Source organism: Arachis ipaensis, chromosome B5 (assembly GCF_059453495.1).
Source record: "Arachis ipaensis isolate K30076 ecotype BB chromosome B5, ASM5945349v1, whole genome shotgun sequence".
Lineage (NCBI taxonomy): Eukaryota > Viridiplantae > Streptophyta > Magnoliopsida > Fabales > Fabaceae > Arachis > Arachis ipaensis.
In genome coordinates this window covers 87,837,666-87,863,613 of record NC_142440.1, presented here as the reverse complement: position 1 = coordinate 87,863,613, position 25,948 = coordinate 87,837,666, and the positions used below count along the sequence as shown (strand labels likewise).

Here is a 25,948-nt window from a genome sequence, read left to right as displayed (position 1 = left end):
ATGGAACTTATGCAGCTGAAACAGGGTAACATAACTATTGCAGAATATGCCCGTAAGTTTGATGACTTGTGCTGTTTCTCCAAGATCTGCCAAGGGAATCCTGCTGACTTTGAAGAATGGAAGTGTTTGAAGTTCGAAGGGGGCCTTCGTGAGGATCTGATGAGTTCAGTAGTTCCATTGGAGATACGAAATTTTGCTGAGCTGGTTAATAAGTGTAAGTTAGTAGAAGAATGTGCTAAGAAGGTGAGTGCCTCTAAAGCAAGTCGTCAAGGATTTCCACCAAGGAACTACAATAATTATAATTGGCAACCACGAAGGACAAACTTCAAGACACCTGGTGTGCCACATCGAAAAAACCCACAGGTTGGTAACATCCCTACTCGCCCTACGGGTGGAAACGGAGGTAGACCAAGGCAGGATAATGGTAAACGACCTCAACAGGCACAAGTGAATATTGCATGTAGGCAGTGTGGAAAGGATCATGGTACCAGGCCTTGCCAAATCAGAACATTTACTTGTTACAATTGTGGGGAACCGGGACACTTGGCGAGGAGTTGCCCAAAAGGACTTTCTCGAAATCCAATACGAACCCAGCAACAAGGTCGAGTGTTTGCCATGACTGCTGATGACGCTATGCAATCAGACACCCTGATCCAAGGTCAGTGTATTGTCAAAGATCGATTTCTAACTGTACTATATGACTCGGGTGCATCGCATTCCTTTATCTCTTTAACTGTTGCTCGTGAGTTGGGACTAGATTTCTCTGAGTTGAACTTTGATCTGATTGTCCATACACCTGCGTCCCAAAATGCTTTGACTAGTTTAGTGTGCCTGCAAGTACCATTCACTATTAGGAACAGAACTTTTATACATGATCTAATCTGTTTGCCTCTATGTGGTTTAGAAGTTATTCTAGGGTTAGATTGGTTATCTAAGTATCATGTTTTCCTTGATTGCTATGAAAGAACTGCTGTTATTCCGTCTGATAGTTTAGATATTAAACCATTTCTATCTCATACTTTATATCTGAATTCTGTAAGAGTTACATTAGACGGGAGTGATTGTGAGGGGTACGTTCTGTTAGCGGCTAGCTCAAATGATAGTGAACTAAGCTTAGAACGAATCCGAGTGGTGAAGGAATTTCCTGATGTTTTCCCGGACGACATACCTGAGTTTCCTCCTCAGCGAGAGATAGAATTTAGCATTGAACTTGTACCTGGAACCGGACCAATTTCCATAGCACCGTACCGGATGTCACCATTGGAACTTGCAGAGTTGAAGAAGCAGTTGGATGAGCTACTTGGAAAGAAATTTATTCGTCCCAGCGCATCACCTTGGGGAGCTCCGGTATTGCTAGTAAAGAAGAAGGATGGTGGAATGAGACTTTGCGTAGATTACCGACAGTTAAATAAAGTCACTATCAAGAACAAGTATCCACTTCCACGAATAGATGATCTAATGGATCAGTTAAAAGGTGCAACTGTGTTTTCGAAGATTGATTTGCGATCGGGCTATCACCAGATTCGAGTGAAAGAGTCAGATATACCGAAGACTGCATTTAGAACTCGATATGGTCACTATGAGTATACGGTTATGTCGTTTGGACTAACTAATGCTCCTGCGATTTTTATGGATTACATGAATCGTATTTTTCGTCCGTACCTTGATCAGTTCGTAGTAGTCTTCATAGACGATATTCTCATCTATTCGAAGACAGAAAGAGAGCATGAAGAGCATCTAAGGACTGTATTGCAGATACTAAGGACTCGGAAGTTATATGCTAAATTATCAAAGTGCGAGTTCTGGACAGAGAAGGTGGCATTTTTGGGACATGTTATATCACAGGGAGGAATTGCAGTGGATCCATCAAAAATTGAAGCAGTAGTGCAATGGGAACCACCTACGACCGTTACAGAAGTTTGGAGTTTTCTCGGACTAGCTGGATATTACCGGAGGTTTATTAAAGGGTTTTCACAGATAGCCTTACCTCTGACTTACCTTACACGAAAGGAAGTTCCGTTCGTTTGGACGGCTGAGTGTGATAGGAGTTTCAAGATGCTTAAGGAAAAGTTAACAACTGCACCTGTATTAGTACTACCCGACCCACAGAAACCTTTTGAAGTATACTGTGACGCTTCTCATAAAGGACTTGGATGTGTGCTGATGCAAGACAAAAATGTGGTGGCTTATGCTTCCCGGCAGCTGAGACCTCATGAACGAAATTATCCGACGCATGACTTGGAGTTGGCTGCAGTAGTGTTTGCTCTGAAGATCTGGAGACACTATTTGTATGGCGCTCAGTTAGAAGTTTTCTCTGACCACAAAAGTTTAAAGTATATCTTTGACCAGAAGGATCTTAATATGCGATAGCGAAGGTGGATGGAGTTCCTGAAGGACTATGATTTTAAGTTAAGCTATCACCCAGGAAAAGCGAACGTGGTGGCAGATGCTTTGAGCAGGAAGAATTTGAATATCTCTTGGATGATGATAAAGGAAGAAAAGTTACTCGCAGAATTTGAGGACCTTAAGTTGGCTATGACTGAGACATCAAGTGGAGTCCGTTTGGCCCAATTGCATATAACACCAGATTTTAAGATTAGGATTCAGCAAGCACAAGCACAGGATTCAGAAATGATGATGATGCTGAGACGGATGAAAGTAGAGGAACCAGAAGCTGTAAGACTAGATCGTAGCAGCCTCTGGAGATGCAAGAACAGAATTTGTGTGCCTAGCTCTGGAGATTTGCGGCAAAGGATTCTTGCAGAAGCTCATCAAAGTAGATTTTCTATGCATGCTGGAGTAACAAAGATGTATCAGGATTTGAAACAAATGTTCTGGTGGTCGGGCTTGAAGAAAGAGGTAGCTGATTATGTCTCAAAATGTTTAACCTGTCAGAAGGTGAAGGTGGAACACCAGAAACCGTCAGGAACCCTGCAACCCTTAGAAATACCACAATGGAAGTGGGAGCAGATCACTATGGATTTTGTCACGGGATTGCCAAGGACCTCAACTGGACACAATGCCATTTGGGTAATTGTAGACAGGTTGACAAAATCAGCGCACTTCCTTCCGATTCGAGACTATACATTAGAAAGGCTGGCACGGATATATATTCAAGAAATCGTACGATTGCACGGAATACCTTCATCAATTGTTTCAGATCGAGATCCGAGGTTTACTTCCAGATTCTGGGGAGCTTTCCAGAAAGCATTGGGAACAGAATTGCATATGAGTACAGCATACCATCCTCAAACAGACGGACAATCAGAGCGGACAATCCAAACATTGGAAGACATGCTAAGATCTTGTGTGATGGATAACCAAGGCAGTTGGGATAGATATATGCCATTGGTCGAGTTCGTCTACAACAACAGTTACCAACAAAGTATCGGGATGGCACCATATGAAGCTCTCTACGGAAGAAGATGTCAGACACCATTGTGTTGGAATGACGACGGAGAAGCCAGTGTCTTAGGTCCAGTCTTAGTGCAAGAAACTACTGAAAAGATAAAGGGGATTCGCCAGAAGATCCAGACAGCACAGAGCCGTCAAAAGAGCTATGCCGATAATAGACGTAGACCCTTAAAGTTTAGTGAGGGAGACCATGTCTTTCTTAAAGTAACCCCGACTACTGGAATAGGTAGAGCTCTTAAGACTAAAAAGCTTAACCCTCGATACATAGGACCTTTCCAAATACTTAAAAGAGTTGGTCTAGTAGCTTATCAAGTAGCCCTTCCTCCATATTTGTCAAATCTTCATGATGTTTTTCATGTCTCGCAACTTAAGAAATATATTCCCGACGAGAGTCATATTTTACAACCAGAGACAGTACAGTTACGAAACGATTTGACATATCAAGTATCACCAGTTCAGATCGTAGAAAGAAACGATAAGCAGCTGAGAGGCAAGACTGTTCGCTTAGTCAAAGTAGCTTGGGGACAAAGAGGAGAAGAAGAGCACACTTGGGAATTGGAAGATAAGATGAAAGCTGATTACCCGCATTTATTCTCATGTAACTGAAATTTTGAGGGCAAAATTTTCTTTTAGGAGGGTAGAATGTAACAACCCCGGTTTTCGAGTACGCGAGATCTATTCTGAAAGTACGAATTTCTCCGGAAGATCAGTAAGGGGAAAACCTTTGATATATCATCAAGTATCTCAATCCTCATTGTCATTATGTCATCTTTAAGTTAGAACCTTTTCCAAGACAAGCTCGATAATGCAATCACGAGGAATCTAGTTTTTGAACCGTATCGGTTAGGAGTTTTAATTCGATTTTTCGTAAATATCTCAGTTTGACAAACCGGACTCGATTTATGAGAGGAGAGAGATAATAGGATGATATTATCATTATATGAGTATTAGAAGCCTCTTGAATGATATTATAAGGTTACCTGATCAGTTTTAGTTAAAAACAGAAAACCGGTTTAACCGGGTTCACAATTTACTGGTGCAGCTTAGCACCAGCACTCCCTGATGACTTTAGCAATGCTAAGGCCTCATTATTCATGTTTCATTCTCATAATAAATATGTTACTAGTGTCATTTATGCTAGTAGCTTAGAAAATAATTTTTAGACATGTTTTTGCAAGTGTTCCGATACATCTAGTTTTAGTAGTTATACACCTGAGATATTTTAATATTATTTTAATCCACCTCCAAGCCAACCAATCACAACTCACCCTACACCCCCAAAACCCCCAAGGCTGGCTCATTTTCACTTTGTGGCCGAAAATAGGTAGAGAGAAAAAGAGAGAAAAGTTCTTAGTTCCAAATCTTCAAAGCTTGATTTCTGCTGAACTAAAACTCAAATCAAAATTCCAATCCGACCAAAATGATCCTCTCTTCTTTCTCTACATGATCATATGACTTATCAAGGCTGGGATCAAGGTGAGTTGGCTGTACCATGTCTCTTTTGATTCAGTTTCAAGGAAACATGCTTAAATATGTGTTTTCTTGATGTGATTTAGGAGGAAAAAGTGTTTAAGGACCACCTGAAAGTTTGATTGAATTAGGAGCAGCAAGACCAGGTAGGGTGTCACGAAATTAATCTTGATTAATTGTGTTTTAGATGTGTGAATGTTGTATTATTTGGCTGTGCTAAAAATTGGTTGCATATATGATTGATTTTTGGTGAAAATTTGGTGAAATTCTGATGAAATTTGATGAAATTTAAGCTTTAAAGTTCATGTTCTTGGGCAGCTGGAAAAACGAAACCCTAAGCTTAAATTGATGTTCAATTTGTGTTGAAATCATGTAGAAAAGATGGGGTTTTAGTGGCTGCTAATTTATTATGAATTATAGTAAAAATCGGTTGCTGAAAAGACTGAAAAACGGGTAAAAATAGAGAAAGAATCTGAAGAATTTATGAAGAACATGAAGAACACTTTGAGTGTGGTGAAGAACAATGAAGAAAACCTTTTTGATTCATAAAAGGGCAAGGAAGTAAAATTTTTGGTGTTTAAGGGGTTATATGGTAATTTCTGGAAGTTAGAGTGGTAAAAGTAGAAATATTAAAAGTTACGGGTGGTAAAATGTGAATTTTAAAGGTTAAAGGTTAAAGTAAAGTTAATTTTCGAAAATATATTAATAAAATAATAAATAATAATAAAATATTAAATAATAATATTTAATTAAAAATAATATTTTAATAAAAATAATAAAATAATGCGAAAAAGGCAGTTTTCTGTAAAAGCTTTAGAAAGACAACTTTAAGCGCAGAATCTCATAATTACCTTCATAAAACACTTAGGGAGTGGTAAAAACATATTAGTGAGGCAAAGATAAAGAAAAGATAAAAAGTTGAAGAAAAGATAAAAATCGAAGAAAAAGTCTGTAAAATTTTAACAACAGAGAAACAGACAAAGACTAGTGAACGAACTAGGGCAACATAGTTAGTTCTTGATTTGCGAATAGGGTTAGGTATTATATGAAAAGTTAAACTGTTTCAGTATAGACTTAATGAACCTATACTTGGGGCAGGCTAACTAATCATACCGAAATTTACATAAGCTTTAAATACATACGTTAAATAGAGAAAGCAGAATAAAGTGAGGAAGCGCAGAGAAAGGAACAAATAGAGCAGAATAAAGAGACAAAGCGGAGAGAGTAATATGATAAAGAGTAGAGGACCTATTGAGAGGTCATCTGTTGCATTAAGGCAACCTCAGAGATATCTATATATTCATCTACTGCATTGTAGCAGTCAGATAGATAATGGTGCAACCATTGAGAAACGCTTTCCTGCGGTACAGATCCATATTTTTTTTCTGTAAGGCAGAGGGGTTATTTCCTGCTACAGAAGTACCGTGACCATCTGTTCCATTTCTGTAGTGGCAGAGGGGTTATTTCCTGTATACAGAAGGTGTGTCGGCATACAACCCTGCAGTGGCAGATGTGTTATTTCCTGCGTGCAGTGGACCCTGTGGTGGCAGAGGGGTTATTTCCTGTACACAGGGGTATAGCCAACAGGAAAGCCATATCCGGCTAGTAATGCTGGGTTACGTCGGGAGCGGGTAGAAACCGACAAATGAGCTCATTACCTGCACTAGGACTAGACATGCATCATTCTTGTATGTGCATTATTCTCTGTTGCATTCCTACTTTTGTTTGATCAATTTCTTTATGTTTGTTTGCTTGAGTGCTATGTCTATGCTTTATTTTCTTGCACTCTTCTGTTTGTGTTCTGTTTTCTGTTTTCCCTATCTATTTTAACTACTGTTTACTACTTTACTGTATTCTAATATCTATCTGCTAATCGGAATCAAATAAATGAACGTAACTAATAACCCCGACCCTACTAAGAACTCCCCAGTTCTTACCCCTTCTCTCCCTTCCTCCCGCCTCAGATGGAGACAGGCGTGATCTTTTATGAGTTCGAGGACCCTTACGTCTATGAGGATCCGGTACATCACAGTTACTTCATTATGGGTTTGGAGCCTCGTATTAGACGATATGCGTTACCTAATCGAGCTTTTCAACATCCTCTGTCTAGCCCGCATTTTGACCCTGATGCTCCTTACGACTTTCCCTTATCCTGGTTACACCCTGACGCACCTGGACATCCTTTTCCTGATGATCCTGAGCACCCTATACCAGCTCAACCTTTGAATGAGGCGGTACCTGAGCCTATCATTCCTGATGAGCCTGAGTTAGCTGATGACTACGTACCTGTGATACCACCAGAGTGGGATTTTCCCCCTGAGCCGATCCCCGACTTTCCACAGCCTGATGAGCCGGCACTACCGGACGGTGGGGTAGCTCCTATATACGCGAACGGACCTGTGCTTGCGAATGGTTTTGTACATAGTGACAGCAGTGTTTTTGGTGGATCTGAGGACATAGTTGCAGCTGTGGACGATGAGGAGGAGGAGGATCCTGAGATAGAGATAGAGCAGGATGAGGAGATGGACGAGCCTCACGGCGATTCTCCGAACGGCCACGTGTAGATATAGCTTGACTGCGGAAGGGGCATTCTTTTGATGACACTCTAGTCTGACATTATCTGTTAGTTAGTCTCTCACTTGTGTTAGTACACCCGAGAGCTAGGAGCTATATAGTGGTTAGGCTAGCCTGGGTGCCAGATTAGTGGCTTTTTGTATGGGCCAGGCCCTGGGAGTGTCATGTATATATTAGCTACGTAGGATGACGAGGATGTAAACTGACTTGATCTGGTGTAAACGCCGCATGTTTTGTTATAGTGTACATGATGTATATTATCAGTTGTGTCTCTATGTTTCTTTATGCCGCTTTTCTGTTACTCCCAATATATGCTTGTTTATTTTACCTTGTTATCCACAACGATACGATATAAAATAATAAAAAAAAAGCTACCCGTAAAATTGGCATCGCTCTAACAAGGAACAGGCACATATAGTAAATAATAGTTAATAATTAAGAGGGATAAGTTAGTAACACTTAGCTTCTTGTATGACCATGGCATACTGGGAGTTGGGTCGTTACAGTGGGCATGAAATTAGAGCACAAACCAGAGGCATCTTTTAAGCCCCAAAACACTAACTGGGTAGCAAGTGTGACGTTAGCCACACTAACTTTAGCACTAACGCCACACTTGTAGCGTTAGTATGGCTAACGGCAGCAATAACGCCAAGTCACCCTGGACCTGAATTTGATTCACCTCTCTCTCATGTCCACTTCAAAGCTTAAGCAAGCAAGCCCACAAGTGTCAACCAATCAAGGCCACAAGAAGCATCTAGAATAGAATTTTACATTTCATTGTAATTTTCTTTTAATTTCATTTTATAATTTAGGAGAGCCTATATAAAGGCCTTAGTTTTTACATTCAAGGGAGACTGACATTCTGGAATTGGAGGATTGAAGAGGGGTCTTCGGACTCCCTCCCCTCACACACTTTTCCTTCTCTTTCTTTTCTTTGTACTTTTCATTTATGAATTTTGAAGTTTCAATTTAATTTAAATCGTCATCTTTACTTTTCTGCACTTTCTTTCTTTTCTATTTTGGTAGAGCAATGATCAACTAACTCTTTGCATTGGGTTAGAGAGCTCTATTGTGATTCAATGGATCAATTGTAGTTCTTATTCTTCTTCTTCTTTCTTTTCTCTTGATTTTACTAGAGAGCTTTCGATATTCATCCAATTGAGTAATTGTCTCGGAAGAGAAATTGCTCATACTTGCATTTCCTCTGAACCTTGGAAGAGGAATGAGGAGATCATGCTAGAAATTCTCTCTCACATTGGATTAGGTTGGGGGTTGGATGGATATTATGACATTTAATCTTACCAATACTTTGATCTATGAATATGTGTGGTATAATCAGTGACCAAACTTCATCTCTTCCCATGAGCAATTAAATCAAGGAATTAGAAAATTGTTCAAGCTTAGAGAGATTGGATTGCCAAGGAATTGGGATCCAATCACTTAAGATTGCCAAGGAGATCAATGAATGCATTGATTGAGGAAGAGATGAGAATGAACTTGATCCGGAGGATTGCAATATCTCTTGATCCCAATGTTCATTTTATTTTTAGTTCTTACGTTTACTTTTCTTGCCATTTTATTTTTCTGCACTTTATAGTTTTTCCTTTACATTCATTCAATTTACTTTTCCTGTTGCTCATCACTCCTTAACATATTTTCAACGGTGGAGTTTCTACACCCCATAGATTAAGGTGTAGAGCTCTGCTGTTCCTCATGAATTAATGCAAAGTACTATTGTTTTTCTATTCAATTCAAGCTTATTCTTATTCCAATATATTCACTCGCACTTCAACCTGATGAATGTGATGATCCGTGACACTCATTATCATTCTCACCTATGAACGCGTTCCTGACAACCACTTCCGTTCTATCTGCAATAGCTTGAGCGTGTATCTCTTAGCCTCCATTCCGAAAGATCGGAGTCTTCATGGTATAAGCTAGAATTATTGGCGGTCAATCCTGAGATCTGGAAAGTCTAAACCTTGTCTGTGGTATTCTGAGTAGGATCTGGGAAGGGATGACTGTGATGAGCTTCAAACTCGCGAGTGTTGGGCGTAGTGACAGACGCAAAAGGATCAATAGATCCTATTCCAACATGATCGAGAACCGACAGATGATTAGCCGTGCGCTGACAGCGCACTTGGACCGTTTTAACTGAGAGGACGGATGGTAGCCATTGACAACGGTGATCTCCCAACATACAGCTTGCCATGGAATGTAGTATGAATGATTGAATGAAGACAGTAGGAAAGCAGAGATTCAGAAGCAACAAGCATCTCCATATGCTTATCTGAAATCCCACCAATGAATTACATAAGTATTTCTATCTTATTTTATATTTTATTTATATTTTAATTATCAAAACTCCATAACCAATTGAATCCGCCTGACTTAGATTTTCAAGATGACCATAGCTTGCTTCAAGCCGACAATCTCCGTGGGATCAACCCTTACTCACGTAAGGTATTACTTGGACGACCCAGTGCACTTGCTGGTTAGTTGTGCGGAGTTGTGAAAAGGAATTGAGATTATGATCGTGCGTACCAAGTTTTTGGCGCCATTGAGATCACAAATTCGTGCACCAATAACCTGGAGGGAGGCCGAAAGGAGGCCGACCTACAGTTATTGGCAGTTATGTTTGTGTTGGAGCAATTCGTGGGCTGGATTACGCCCACTATTCTCAGTATGGGGATTACTAACCGTCGTATTTTTCCCCAACATACTACCTTCCACATGTGATGTTAATTCTGTAGAAGTTTGTTCAACTATAGGAACATTATCATTTATGGATGACCCACCATTGGTATTAGAAATTTCATCCGCCATATGTATAATCCTTCCACTTCTAAGTTGCCTAAACCAAATCATCACAAAAAAAAAACTTTCGATATCTAATGATCTGGGTGCAAAACCTACTCCTCTTATGAGTACCAATTTCGAGTTGTGCATCAAAAAATCCCAATTTTGGACAAATAAAGAAGAGAAGAAAAGATTTGAAATGTAAATAGAATTTAAATGACATGAATTTGAAATCACAGAATAAAATAAATTACTTGAAATTAAATCAAAGTAATAAAATGCCTTCAACAAAGGTCAAAAGACTTTGAAGTCAAAAGACAATTGACGGGCGGAAAATTGTCGATTAAGAATTTAATATAGAAAATAGCGTTGCAAGTATAGTTCTTAACCGACAAAAACTCCGCTTATCAATTTAGAAAGAATTGTCACAAATTGAAAATAAAATACTGGGAGTAGAAATCCCAGGTCGTCTCCCAACGAGTTGACAAAAGAGTGCTATTTTATTAGTCAAGAATTTTCTGAGAAATTTTAAGAGTTGGAGAATAGAAAAGTAAATGATTGTAAATTAGAGCAACAAAAATTAGCAAGAGAATTTATATAATCAAAATAAAAGCCTTGACTGGGAGAAGATTAATCGGAAGTTCTATCCTTGTTGGATTTTCTCAAGGATGATAATAAGAGGTTGTTGTTTTCACTTAGTTAACCCTTACCGAATAAAGGAAAGTCGTGTAATTGAGCCAACTCTGATTCACAAGTCCTAATCCTCTCCTTATGGAAGGATTAGCGTTAGCGATTCGAGAATTGGCCAACAACTTCCAATTAAAATCAACACTTGAGTATTCCAACTCAAGGGTCTCCTTTTAATCAACTCCCAAGTCAAGTTGGGAGTCTACTCCATTGACATGAATACCACCTTCATAGACATATAAAGGGAATAAAAAAAAGACATGATGAACTAAATAAAATAATATTAAAAATTAATTAAAGGTAAAAATAGTTCTTTGCATTAATAAATTCCAAAACCATAACATCCATATCTGAACAGGGTTAATGGGTAATTAAAAAGTAAAGGGATAAGGAAACAAACTCGAATGATGGAAACTTCAATGGAGGTGGTAACTATTCTCAATATCCAAATCAAAAGCATAAAACTCTAAAACAATGAATTTGAAGAAGACCTAGAGGATGTAGTATCTCTCTCAAGTTCAAAACTAAAAACTAAAAACTATGCGAATGAGAATATGTGTTGAGTCTCTGCTTGTCCCTTGGCTCTAGTATGTGTTTCTAGGACGAAAACTGGGTCCAATCTCAGCCCAAAATCAACCCCAGCGTCTTCTGCATTTTCTGCACGTGGCGCATGTGACGCGTACGCGTCAGTCACGTGTACGCGTCGATGGTTCGCATGTCACGCGTACGCGTCAGGTACGCGCACGCATCGCTGTGCAAATCTTCAAATCACGTGCACGTGTGAGCCATGCGTGCGCGTCGATCCTCGCTGGTTATCTCCTTTATTTCTTGTGCTCCTTCTATTTTTGCAAGCTTACTGTCCATCCTCTAAGCCATTCCTGTCCTATATAGCCTGAAAACACATAACACACAGATCACAGTATCGAATGGTATAAAGAGGAATTAAAATACAAAATTTAAAAGCTTAGGAAGAAAGTTTTCAACCATAGAACAAAATTGGGAAGGAATTGTAACTCATGCAAATTGTATGAATAAGCGTGCAAAGACTTGATAAAAACCACTCAAATTAGCACAAGATAAACCATAAAATAGTGGTTTATCAATCTCTCCACACTTAAACATTAGAATATCCGCATGCTAAGCTCAAGGAGACAAGGGGAATGAATGGGGGAAAGTAAGACTCATGAGATGCAACCTATGTATGTGAATGCAACTATATGCTAAGATGTTTCTATCCACTTGGTTAAAGGTAAAAAAATTCTCCAAGACAAAAATAAATCAGATTCCACTAATTTAAATCACACAATAAAAGACAAGTAAACTTGTAAGAAGATAGAATCAAGCATTGAACCCTCACTGGTAGTGTATATGCACTATAATCTCTCAAGTGTCTAGGGTAAATCCACTCTACTCTTCTCTAGTCATGCTTTTTAAAACTTGTTCTTCATCTAACCAATCAACCAATATTTAGTATACCAATGCAAACATCATGAGGTCTTTTCAAGGTTGTAATGGGGCTAAGGTAAGGGTGAGGATATATGTATGGCCAAGTGAGCTATAATATGAATCTTTGACTAACCTAAGCTCTCACCTAACACACACACACACACACACACACACACACACACACACACACACACACACACACACACACACTATGTAATTCTAAAATCATGCCTAGCTACCCAAAATTCCCACTTTTGCATCACATACTCATGTATCAATTTTTTTTTAATTTCACCACATGCATTGATCTCTTATTAAACTTAACATTGGGGTAATTTTGTCTCCTATTTATTTATTTATTTATTTATATTGTAATAAATTTTTTTATTATTTATTTATTTATTTATCTATTTATTTTGAACATGAAAGCAAACATAACATTTTAATGCATATGGTTTTCTGGTTTCACATGATTAGGCACCCAAATTCCTAATACTTTTGTCAATAAAACACAGCACAATTTTATCAACCCAAGTTCCCACAGTTCCCCACACATAATTAATACACAATCTCTATCTTAAGCTAACCAAAGATTCACTTGGGGTAATTAATTGTTTTTCCACTTAAGGCTAGTGATGTGGTAAAATATAGAACAAATGGGGATTAAAAGGCTCAAAGTGGCAAACAAAGGTAATTGAAATGGTAGGCTATTTGGGATAAGTGAGCTAATAACAAAAGATGGCCTCAATCATATGTATGCATGTAAATACACTAAACAATGGACATATAGAATGGAACAAACTATAGATTACAATCATAGAGAAGAAAACACACAAGAATAAAAATTATGGTTAAATAATGTAACCATATAAATAAGCTCAAAATCTCACAGGTTGTGTGTTCTTAGCTATCAACCATGTTCCAAATTACAATCCTCAAACGAGTTTAACAGAGAAGTTTTAATTTAAATTAGTAAAATGCTAAAAAAAAAAGGTCTTGAAAAAGAACTTATCACTCTAACCAAGCAAAACATACTTGCCAGCAACTATTATCATGCAATCTATCCTACCTAACAAAAAAAAAATAAAATGTTGGTGTTAAGAGAGAAAAATTACCTCCGGAAGTCAAGGGCTGACCTCTCCACACTTAAGGCTTGGCACGGCCCTCCGTGCCATCAATAAAGAGCAAGGTAGGGTTGAAAGCATCACCTCTGCTGACTGGTTCACCATGGCTCCCTGTGCTGCTGGATGAAGGGGAGTCCGGGGTGTCCTTCTGTTCTGGAAGTGGGTGAGTACCAATTATGAGTTCCTTCAGATAGTTGTATCGGCGCTTATTACGGTGCTCCATTTGCCCCATCCGCTGGTCTTGCCAATCGAACCTCTCAAGGATCTGAAGGAACATCTGATGGGTGGATGGTGCTTGTGGTGTAGATGAAGGTGGAGTAGAAGAAGGAGGAGTATCCAAAGATGGGCCTGCAAGCCGGCTCGCAGAGGGAACTGGTGGCCTGATGTACTTTCCATTCGCAACATACTGGTCGGCCCTAGGGATCATGACCATCGTGTCTCCCACCCGATAGGACACACCTGCTGTAAAGAACAGATCTGAAACCGGGGAAAGGCAGGTTACCCGTAATCTGTACATGTCCCATTGCCTGCCGGATGTGTAGGGGCAGGTTGAGAGGTTGCTCTGTCAGGATGCACCAAATAAGAATAGCCATGTCTGCTGTGAAGGTCGACTCGTGAGTGTTCGGAAAGATATAGTGGGCATAATCTGTGCCCACACGCGAGCCTCTAAGGTAAGTGACTGGGCTGAGATGCTCTTGGATTTTGACTGATGCAGCCCATATATCCATGTACTGCCAGGTTGGGCTATAACTCCAAGGACGCTATCCCAGTCAAACTGATACATCTGGCGCTTAAGAGAGGCTTCTTGATATGCATCCAATCCCTCTGGTCTAGGTGGAAGATCCAGTGCTCATTGTATGGCACTCTCGGAGACAAGGACTTGCTGCTGATGGACATAGACAGTCTGCAGGGTAGGCGAGTAGAAGTTGGAGTGGAATTCAGCTACCCATGATAAGTTGGCCTCTCACAGCTGCCTCTGCAAAAATCTACACTGTATCTTCTCTATACGGGGCTCCACAAAGTTAACAATGTGTGTTGGTACAATGAGTAGATGCCCATTGTTGTAGTTCCTCTCGGCTAGGATGGGGAACATCTGTTCGCAATAACGGTTAGTGAACCGTGTGGAGTCCCGTGCGGGAAAGGCTTTATCTGCTTCGTCAACTTTTATGATTCTCTTTTCCCGCTTTGTTGGCGGCTTGACACTGGTAGATGGTGGTTCCTTAGCCGGTGTTCGCTTGGTTCCTCTCCTTGCTGGTGGCTTGTCAGTGGCTTTCTCTTTTCCTTTCTTGGTACCCATGCCTAAGGAAGAAGGAAAGAGGAAGACTATTAAGCATATATAACTAAAAACCGGAGGGATAAAAAGTGCAAGTGATAATGAATGCCAAAGAAAAGAAAATAACTTAGATACATGGTAGCTACAACATGTAGGTAAGACATCAATTAAGAGCAAAAAGGCAGTTCATAATATTTAGATGCAAGAGGATAAAAACATGCAAGTAATAGGCATGAGAAGCATAATTCATGCATCAATTATTAAAATAAGCTAAAGTAAAGAGCACTTGTATGATGACAATTGTGAATGATAATCCCAAATATATGTGGAATACAAGTGTTGTTAAAAAAAGGCGTTAAAGTGTAAGAGTAAAATAGAATTTAATATGCCGTAAGAGCTTTTTCAAAAACACTTGGTGGGCAAGTGAAAATAGGAATGAAAATAATGAATCCAAATGTATAAGAGAGCCAAATGTAAATGTCAATTGTCAAATCACTCTTCATAAGATCCACAAGCTCAATGATAATAAGGTACTATCCAAATAAAACTCCAATACCAACATAAAAATGCATGAAAAAGAAAACATAAATAACTAAGCTCAAAAGAAAAATTTAGAAGAAAGAAAAATAAATAAATGCAATAATTGAAAGAAGAGTGAAAGAGTATAGGAGAAAAGAAAAGAACCTGATGTAGAAGATGAAAAAGGTAGGAAGAAAGTGATAAATAGTAAGAAGGAATAAAGAAGAAAGAAGAAAGAATTATGATGGAAAGAGAATTAGGATTGGGGGAGGGAAGAATGGAAATCAGGCGTCGCATCCGACGCGTACGCGTACGGAACGCGTACGCGTGAGTCTCGCAAGTTTTAAGCGACGCATACGCATCTGGGACGTGTATGCATGATATTGGATTGTGCCAATTGTGCGTAGGCAGCCTCCCGCACGTACAACTCTCGGGTTGAAACGCACGAGAGCCAAAAATGCATACGACGTGTGCGTGTCAGGTACGCGCACGCGTGGGTGGCCATTAATGGGAAAATGACGCGCATGCGTCAGGGATGCGTATGCGTGATGGGATTTGTGCTTCCAGCACAGTTCCAACCCCACACCAACACAACTCTCTGGCCAAACACCCATTTACGCCGATTTTCAGGGTCACGCGTACGCGTCTGGGACGCTTACTCGTGGTATGCTAAAAGCACAAGCGACGCGCATGCGTGAGGGACGCCTACGCGTGGTCATGCTTGTTCGCGAGGCACACTTCCTGCACCACTCCTGCACAACTCTCTGGTCAATTCCTTGGTGTTGCGAAATCACGCATGATGCGTACGCGTCATCGACGCTTGTGCGCCGAACACCCCTTTTTTTTTCTTTTATGCAGAATGCAGAATGCAGATGATTATGTAGAAATTATGAATGAAGACTTGTGAAAAACAAAATAAAATAAAACTAAGAATGAAAAGGGACGATCATACCATGGTGGGTTGTCTCCCACCCAGCACTTTGCTTTTACGTCCTTAAGTTGGACGGTCACTAAGCTCAATCTTCTTCTGTTGGTGGATCCTCCAAGAGGAAGACCTCTAGCTCTTTATTGTCCTTCATCTTCTCACCATGATACAGCTTTAAGCGATGTCCATTGACCTTGATGAATTTGGAGCTTGAAGAATGACTCAGGTGAAAGACTCCGTACGGCTCCGCCTTCTATACTCTATAGGGGCCTTCCCATCTTGAACGCAGCTTGCCTGGCATGAGCCTCAGCCTTGAGTTGTAAATGAGAACTAGCTCCCTAGGTCTGAACTCTCTTCTCTTGATATGCTTGTCATGCACAGCCTTCACCCTCTCTTTGTATAGTCTGGAGTTGTCATATGCTTCGAGCCGAAGGGTCTCCAGTTCTGCAAGTTGCAGCTTTCTTTTAGCACCAGCCTTCTCAAATCCCATGTTTCATTCCATTACAGCCCAGAAAGCCTTGTGTTCTACCTCCACTGGGAGGTGACAAGCCTTTCCGTATACTAGGCAGAAGGGACTCATCCCGATGGGTGTCTTGTATGCTGTCCAATAAGCCCAAAGCGCATCTACAAGTCTGGTGCTCCAGTCCTTCCTATGAGGCTTCACTATCTTCTCCAATATGCGCTTTATCTCTCTGTTAGACACCTTAGCTTGCCCATTGGTCTGGGGGTGGTATGCTGTTGCTATCTTGTGCACAATGCCATGTTTCTTCAGTAGACCTGTCAATCTCCTGTTACAAAAATGAGTGCCTTGATCACTCACGATTGCTCGTGATGATCCAAAGCGACAGATAATATGATTTCTAACAAAGGAGACAACAATGTTAGCATCATCAGTACGAGTAGGAATTGCTTACTCCCATTTAGAAACATAATCTACAGCTAACAATATGTATAAGAAACCACTAGAGTTTAGAAATAGACCCATGAAGTCAATGCCCCAGACATAAACAATTTCACAGAATAGCATAAGCTGTTGGGGCATCTCATCCCTCTTGGATATATTTCCAAACCTTTGGCATGGGGAACAAGATTTACAGAAGGCAGTAGCACCCTTAAAAAGAGTGGGCCACCAGAATCCACAGTCTAAAATTTTTTTAGCAATTCTTCGAGGGCCAAAATGTCCACCACTCTCAGAGGAGTGGCAGGCCTCTAAAATTGACTGGAATTCTGATTGAGGCACACACCTTCTAATTATCTGGTCAGCACTATACCTCCATAAATATGGGTCATCCCATATTTAATATTTGGACTCGCTTTTCAGCTTGTCCTTCTGATGCTTAGTAAAATTGGGAACGAATGTATGACTAACTAGATAATTAGCTATAGGTGCATACCAAGGAACTACCTCAGATATTGCGTGCAAGCTATCAAATGAAAAAGCATCATTGATAGGAGTGGAGTCACTCTTAATGTGCTCTAGGTGACTCAAGTGGTCCGCCACTAAATTCTGGGAACCACTCCTATCTTTGATTTCTAAATCAAATTCTTGCAGCAGCAATATCCAACGTATTAACCTTGGTTTGGACTCTTTTTTAGCTAAAAAATATTTTAGAGCTGAATGGTCTGAGTATACTACCACCTTAGTACCAAGTAAATATGCTCGGAATTTATCCAGAGCAAAAAAAATAGCCAGAAGCTCTTTTTCTGTGGTAGTATAATTAGACTTAGTAGCGTCTAAGATCTTAGAAGCATAAGCAATTATAAAAGGGTCCTTACCTTTGCGCTGAGCCAGCGCCGCTCCGACTGCATGGTTGGAGGCATCATACATAGTTTCAAAAGGATGGCTCCAGTCTGGTCCTCTCACAATCAGAGCTTGAGTCAAGGCGATCTTTAGCTTATCAAACGCTTCCATGCAGTCCTCACTCAGCTCGAACTCAACATCCTTCTATAGTAGTCTGGATAAAGGCAATGCTACCTTACTGAAGTCCTTGATAAATCTCTGGTAGAAACCTGCATAACCAAGTACGAACGGACTTCCCTCACGGAGGAGGGGTAAGGTAAACTAGAAATGACATCTACCTTTGCTGGATCAACTAAAATACCAGTATTAGAAACAACGTTTCCTAGAATAATACCTTGTTTTACCATAAAATGACATTTTTCAAAATTCAATACAAGGTTTGAACTAACACACCTGTCTAATAATCTAGCAAAACTATCCAAGCAAAGGTTGAATAAATCACCATACACACTAAAGTCATCCATGAAAACTTCCATACAGTTCTCAATAAGATCTGAGAAAATACTCATCATGCATCTTTGGAAAGTAGCCGGTGCATTACAAAAGCCAAAAGGCATCCTCTTGTATGCATATGTTCCAAAGGGACATGTAAAAGTAGTTTTCTCCTGATCTTCAGGAGCTATATGAATTTGAAAATAGCCAGTGTAACTATCTAAAAAGCAGTAGTGTGATTTACCTGACAGGCAATCAAGCATCTGATCGATGAATGGCAGGGGGTAGTGATCCTTGCGAGTAGCCTGGTTGAAGCGCCTATAATCAATGCACGCCCTCCAGGAGTTTTGCACTCTAGTTTTCAGGAGCTCTCCATGCTCATTCTTCACTGTAGTGACTCCAGACTTCTTGGGCACTGATAAGCGGATAATTTATACGCTTTTTGGCATTGTTTTTAGGTAGCTTTTAATATATTTTAGTTATTTTTTATTATATTTTTATTCTTTTTTATGTAAAAATCACATTTCTGGATTTTACTATGAGTTTGTGCATTTTTCTATAATTTCAGGTATTTTCTGGCTGAAATTGAGGGACCTGAGCAAAAATCTGATTCAAAGGCTGAGAAAGGACTACAGATGCTGTTGGATTCTGACCCTCCTGCACTCGATGTGAATTTTCTGGAGCTACAGAAGCCCAATTGGCGCACTCTCAATTGCGTTGGAAAGTAGACATCTTGGGCTTTGCAGCAATATATAATAGTACATATTTTGCCCGATATTTGATGGCCCAAACTGGCATTTAAACGCCAGCTAGAGAACCTTTTTTGGCGTAAAACGCCAGAACTTGCACCAAAACTGGAGTTAAACGCCCAAACTGGCATCCAAGCTGGCGTTTAACTCCAAAAAAGGCCTATGCACGTGTAAAGCTCAATGCTCAACCCAAGCATACACCAAGTAGGCCCCAGAAGTGGATTTCTGCACTCTCTGCACTTAGTTACTCAATTTCTGTAAACCTAAGTCACTAGTTTAGTATAAAAACTACTTTTAGGGATTCATTTTGAAACTCATGACATTTTACATCTCATATTGTATCTTCTACAGCATGAGTCTCTAAACCCCATAGGTGGTGGTGAGGAGCTCTGCTGTGTTTCAATGGATTAATGCAATTACTATTATTTTCTATTCAATTACGCTTGCTTCTGTTCTAAGATACTCACTCGCACTTGAATATGAAGAATGTGATGATCCATGACACTCATCATCATTCTCAACTTTATGAACGCGTGCTTGACAAACACTCCCGTTCTATCTGAGCTCAACGTAGTCATTGGGCGACAACTTGAGTGTGTATCTCTTGGGTATCTAATGCACAGACCGAGTCTGTGAGATTAGAACCTTCGTGGTAGAGGCTAGAACCAATTGGCAGCATTCCTGAGATCCGGAAAGTCTAAACCTTGTCTGTGGTATTCCGAGTAGGATCTGGAACGGGATGACTGTGACGAGCTTCAAACTCACGAATGTTGGGCGCAGTGACAGTGTGCAAAAGGATAGAGAGATCCTATTCCGACACACGTGAGAACCGACAGATGATTAGCCGTGCGGTAGTGGCACACGGAATCGCGATCGCACACTTTTCACACAACTTCGTGCAGCTGACCAGCAAGTGCGTTGGGTCGTCCAAGTGATACCTTACGTGAATAAGGGTCGATCCCACAGAGATTGTCGGCTTGAAGCAAGCTACGGTCATCCTTGTAAATCTCAGTCAGGCAGATTCAAATGGTTTTGAGGTTTTGATAATTAAAATATAATTAAAACAGAAAATAAAATAGAAATAATTATGTAATTCATTGGTAGGATTTCTAATAAGAATATGGAGATGCTTGTTGCTTCTGAACCTCTGCTTTCCTACTGCCTTCATCCAATCATGCGTACTCCTTTCCACGGAAAGCTGTGTGTTGGGGGATCACCGTTGTCAATGGCTACCATCCGTCCTCTTAGTGAAAATGGTCCATGATGACAAGTCATCTTAGCCTAGTTTTACTAGTCTTATTCTTTGTTTTTATTAGGTTTTATGCACTTTCTTGTATTGTAAGTTGGCAGTTTGGAGTGGAATTGCATGGTTTCTTTGAATCAATCAACCACCCTTTAATTGATACAAAATCATGAAGTTTAAACTAAAATTAATTGGTTTTAAATGAATTTTAAGCTTTGTGAATTTTGTGATACTTTGATTGGTTGTTTTGATTACTTGTAGGTGAAGAAAAGAAAAAAAATAAGAAAAGCGTAGCCTAAGGAGCATGATCTAAGCAAAGAAAGAAAGCGTGGCACAAGGAAGAGAAGCGTGGCTCAAAGAAAGAGAAGCATGGATGCATTCAAGAAATAAGGGTATAAAGCTCTTGCCAAGAGCTTTAAAGCTCTTGTGGAGAGCTTTCCTTCAAAGAATCAGAAGCAAAGCTCTTGCCAAGAGCTTTATCAAGAGCACATGGAAGAAGAAAACAAGAGCCAAGCTCTTGCCAAGAGCTTTGAAGCTCTTGCTAAAGAGCTTTTTTGGGCATGCCTTGAAGAAAATCAAGAAAGAAAAGCTCACTAATGCTCTCACCAAGACTTGAACCCATGACCAAAGGGAGAGAGTGAGGCGCTACTTTTCAAGAAAAACAAGCCAAAATTGGCTTGTTTTCACTCCCCAAGGATCGAACTAGGCACCTCAAGGAAGGGAGACATCAGGCGCTACTTGGTTGCAAGAAAATTAGCTCCACAAGTGCTTCACCCAAGGCTTGAACCAAGGACCTCAAGGATAAGTAAAGCTCTTGCCAAGAGCTTTCAAGCTCTTGCAAAGAGCGTTGTTCTCTTGTCACAAGGAACCGTGCGCAACACTCTGGAAGGAAAGGGAACCAAAGCTCTTGGCCAAAGCTCTTGCCAAGAGCCGAACCTTCCCCTGGGAGGGCACCATGGGCTGAAAATTGAACTAAAAATCCAAATTAATTCATTTCTTCACCAAATTTTAGAGCCCACCCAAATTCTTAGATCGAATTTAGGAAGTGTATAAATAGGTGTTAGTTTGATTTAGGAAGGACCTTTTTTACTTACTTTGGAATTTTCTTTTACTTCTTTGAATTTCCATTTTTGTAATTTTGAGCTTTTACTTTGAACTTGGATCTTGGAGAATTAGGAAGGAGAATTGATCTCTCTTCTTCCTTGTTCTTGCTTGAGCACCCTTTACTTTTCATCTTGGATCTTGGGTGGAGAATTGAAGAACTTATGTTTCAATCTCACCTTGAGATCTCTTGTTTACTTTTTCTGCATAATTCAATTTCTGTTTACTGCTTCATCTTCTATTCTTATGCAATTTATTTTTCCATCTTCATTTTGTAATTGTTCTTGTTGGATCAAGGAAGGATTTGAGATCTAGACTTGTTTTCTAGTCTCTTCCACTCCTGAGATCTTCAACATCCTTTTAATTGCTGCAAATTAAGCATCAGTTTTTCTATTTTCATTCTTCAAGCATTTTTGCTTTTCTGTTTAAGATCTACTTCAATTCAACTCACCTTTTACTCTTCTGTTTGTTGCAATTCACTTCTCCTTGTTTAAATTCTGCAATCCTAGCTCCCAATCCCTTTTATAATTCAAGCAATTTACATTTCTTGCACTTTAAGATTCAGTCATTTATATTTCTTGCAATCTAAGTTTCTGCAATTTAATTTACTTGTCTTTAAGATTTAGCACTTTTACTTTCTGTTCTCTTTAGTTTACTGCAATTCTTCTCTCTTTCTTTACAATTCATGCAGTTTAGTTTCTGCCAAATACAAATCACTCAACCAATACTTGATTCGCTTAACTAAATCAACCACTAAACTAAAATTGCTCAATCCTTCAATCCCTGTGGGATCGACCTCACTCATGTGAGTTATTATTACTTGATGCGACCCGGTCCACTTGCCGGTGAGTTTTGTGTTGGATCATTTTCCACACATCAAGTTTTTGGCGCCGTTACCGGGGATTGAATTAGATTGACAATGTTTAAGTGAAGTGGAGATCTAGATCAAGCATTTTTTTTTCTTTTCTATTTCCTTATTTTTCGACTAACCCACTAACTGTTTGAATTTTTGCTTAAGCTAACTAAAACCCCACTTTAGCAATAGAGTGGAGTTCTTCTGGTTTTTTCGGCTCTCTGTGAATCCTATGCCGTTGCTTGATTGAATATACGAGAGAAATAATTTTCTCCTATTGGTCTTTCAAGTCTATTAACTGTTTGACATATTGTGTCAACTAACCCTCTGACCATATTTTGGTATGAGTATATTCAATCTTCATTTAGACTATTTGTGACTGTGCAGATCTTGAAGGAAACGTCAACGAATCCTAGCTACTGTGGGAGTAGTGTCCTCACCCCAGATAACAATGCAACACAGGAATTGAAGCATCCGCTCATTACCATGAACGATGTTGCTCAATCGCTTGAAGCCTTCCCACAAGGAAAGATAATCGGATGGGAGGATATAATGAGTGAATTCCTACCCAAGCTGAAACAACCCCAGGGAATTGATACACTAAAGGTAGAAGTGCAATCATTCACACAAGAGAAGGGAGTAGTGGAAATTGAAGGTGTCAGTGCAATTATGGCCCAAAGCAAGCAGGTACATCAACAGCTTCAGTAACAACTAGAACTGATGGACAGAAAAATCGATGAGCTGTGAACTGCTGTGGCAAATGCACATAACCTACCTCAAAATCCCATGGTTGGAATCAATCTGAAAAAGGTTTTGGAGTAATTAACTGTGGGCAACAAAATCATGAGCAATCACACTCTCCAAGTAGTACCTCAAGCATGTTCCAACACAAGTTCCAAGGTGATGTGTACAACCCACCCTGGAGGACGCATTACAATTGGAGGAAGAGTGAGCACCAAAATCAAGGACCAAGGGACTTCAACCACAACAACCCTAATTTCCTAAACTAGCAGAAACACCACCATGCCAACATCAACCACTACACACCACCACCACAACACTCACCCTTCCAACCTCAGACATCTCACAACCAACCAATCTCACAAGACTCTCAGAGGATCACCAACTTGGAGATCTTAATAGAGAGAATGATGAAGCACCAAGATGAGATAACACAGAACCAGGAAACCCCAATCAGAATAATTGAGAAGTAAATGGCACAACTAGCTAAGCACCTTGCAGAAATGGGTAAGGAAAGGGAAAATACTTCCCCCAGAGCCACTGAAGACAACCTGAAAGACAATAAAAAAGTTGCCAGGTGTGAGAAAGGGAAAGCAATCATAGAGGCAAGTGAGAAGAGGGCTATGGGAAAAGAAGCAATCATCAAAGAAAAGCACCACAGAGAAGTTCCTCAAGAAGAAATGGAGAAAAGAAAGCCCACAGTAAGAGGAGAAAATCAAAGGAAACAGAAGCTTCAACTTCCATGATCAGAGGATGGAGGATGTCAAGCTAGTGACAATAAAGAAGCGCTTGTTAGGAGGCAACCCAACCTGAGGAAGTTATCTTTTCATAGCTATTTTAATAAAAAGGTCAATTAGTTTTATCTATACTGCAAGAGGCTAAGTTTGGTGTTGCACACCAAAATAATATAAGGGAGAATGAAGTATTCTAAGTTTGGTGTTCCACCAAAATTTCATCATAAAACATATTCTCACCTTCGGCACAATGCTAGCTTCAAACATTTAGATAAACTAGTTAACTATTATGCTCTTTCCTAATCTTTAGTTTTATTATCATTGGTAAAGAAAAAGAAGTACTACATATGGTCAGTCTGATGCATGAGAACCATTGGCAAGGTACTAAGTTTGGTGTTCCCACACCAAAGTAAGTTCAAAAGCCCACAAATAACTCATGCATGCTAACCATTTTTCAAGTGCTTGGGAACAAGCAACTTTCAATATCATTGCAGAGTATCATACAAGCTTTTGGAAGAATTAAGCATCGTCGACCAAAAAGAGGAAAAAGGAATGTAAAGACTAGCAATGATGATGATGAGGAGTAAAGCAAGTAAACTTCAAAAGGTTGTAGTATTGAGTGATTATTTTGCATCACTGCTATGATTGAAAGTGATAATATACCCATATCTGTCTTCCTGTCTAGCATAGTTTCTCTGTAATTCAATAATTAAGTTGCTTGATCATTCACAACCCTATAATCTCCAAACTTGTTTGCACTCAATATCTCAAAAATGCACCAAATGAAAGTTCTTTGAAAAGAAAGATTGAGGAATTAAACAATTTTGAGGCAAGCAAAAGATTAGGAGAAGTGGTGGTTCTAGTTGTACGATTATGCATTGAGGTTGCATGCTTATGAAAACTTGCATGGGAGCTCATAGGCAAGACATAGAGTTCAAAGAAGTATTGTGGAGATTCTCAAACATTTATTGATCCAAGAAGCAGCAAACAAGAGAAAATAAATAAAATACAAAAACAAAAGAACATGGCCCAAGGTTCTGAGCATCAATTATTAGGCAGAAAAGAAGAAAGAAACAAGAAATCAAAGAGTTGTTATCCTAGTAAATGCTTGTGATCGAATGTGTCAAAGAGAGAGGCTTGAGCAAGTAAATCCTTAAGGGTGCTTTAACACCTAATACCTTAAAACCAACTGGTTTAGGAGTATTGATTGAAAGCTTATCTAAAGATCCACTTTGAGACATGACACTTAGAGTCAAAGCCAAAACACAAAAACCATAAGCTGCTTCAAGGTGATTACCTATAAAGAGATCTCCATGATATCATTTGGATGAAAGTCCTAAGACCTAAGACTTCCAAGATGTAGGGACTAGTAAGCACTGAAGCCCTTGCATGAGCGTATAATTTAGAGTTCACCCCATTGTCACTTAATCACTTCACTCACAGGACATTATAAGTTATTCTTCAATCCATTCTAATTGAAAGAACCCTTGAGCATAATTCTTTTCTTGCTTGGGGACAAGCAAGTTTTAAGTTTGGTGTTGTAATGACAAGTCATCTTAGCCTAGTTTTACTAGTCTTTTTCTTTGTTTTTATTAGGTTTTATGCACTTTCTTGTATTGTAAGTTAGCAGTTTGAAGTGGAATTGCATGGTTTCTTTGAATCAATCAACCACCCTTTAATTGATACAAAATCATGAAGTTTAAACTAAAATTAATTGGTTTTAAATGAATTTTAAGCTTTGTGAATTTTGTGATACTTTGATTGGTTATTTTGATTACTTGTAGGTGAAGAAAAGAAAAAAATAAGAAAAGCGTAGCCTAAGGAGCATGATCTAAGCAAAGAAAGAAAGTGTGGCACAAGGAAGAGAAGCGTGGCTCAAAGAAGGAGAAGCATGGATGCATTCAAGAAACAAGGGTATAAAGCTCTTGCCAAGAGCTTTAAAGCTCTTGTGGAGAGCTTTCCTTCAAAGAATCAGAAGCCAAGCTCTTGCCAAGAGCTTTATCAAGAGCACATGGAAGAAGGAAACAAGAACCATGCTCTTGCCAAGAGCTTTGAAGCTCTTG

General features: G+C 39.6%; 1 protein-coding gene across 1 annotated transcript; it reads left to right on the top strand.

The window, feature by feature from the left end:
- Positions 1–23,118, top strand: LOC148564878 (uncharacterized). The gene is made up of 3 exons (XM_088487104.1): positions 1–690; positions 1,846–2,085; positions 22,798–23,118. Exons 1-3 carry the CDS (start codon positions 1–3, stop codon positions 23,116–23,118), a joined length of 1,251 nt encoding a protein of 416 aa, XP_088343230.1.
- Positions 23,119–25,948: the final 2,830 nt, after the last annotated feature.

Bases quoted from the DNA above. Each gene is read 5' to 3' on its own strand.
- LOC148564878 (XM_088487104.1), top strand. From the start codon at position 1: ATGGAACTTATGCAGCTGAAACAGGGTAACATAACTATTGCAGAATAT. The intron at 691-1,845 runs GTACTATATGAC...GTTATATCACAG, and splicing joins TCAAAGATCGATTTCTAACT to GGAGGAATTGCAGTGGATCC. The intron at 2,086-22,797 runs GTATTAGTACTA...GTGACTGTGCAG, and splicing joins AAAAGTTAACAACTGCACCT to ATCTTGAAGGAAACGTCAAC.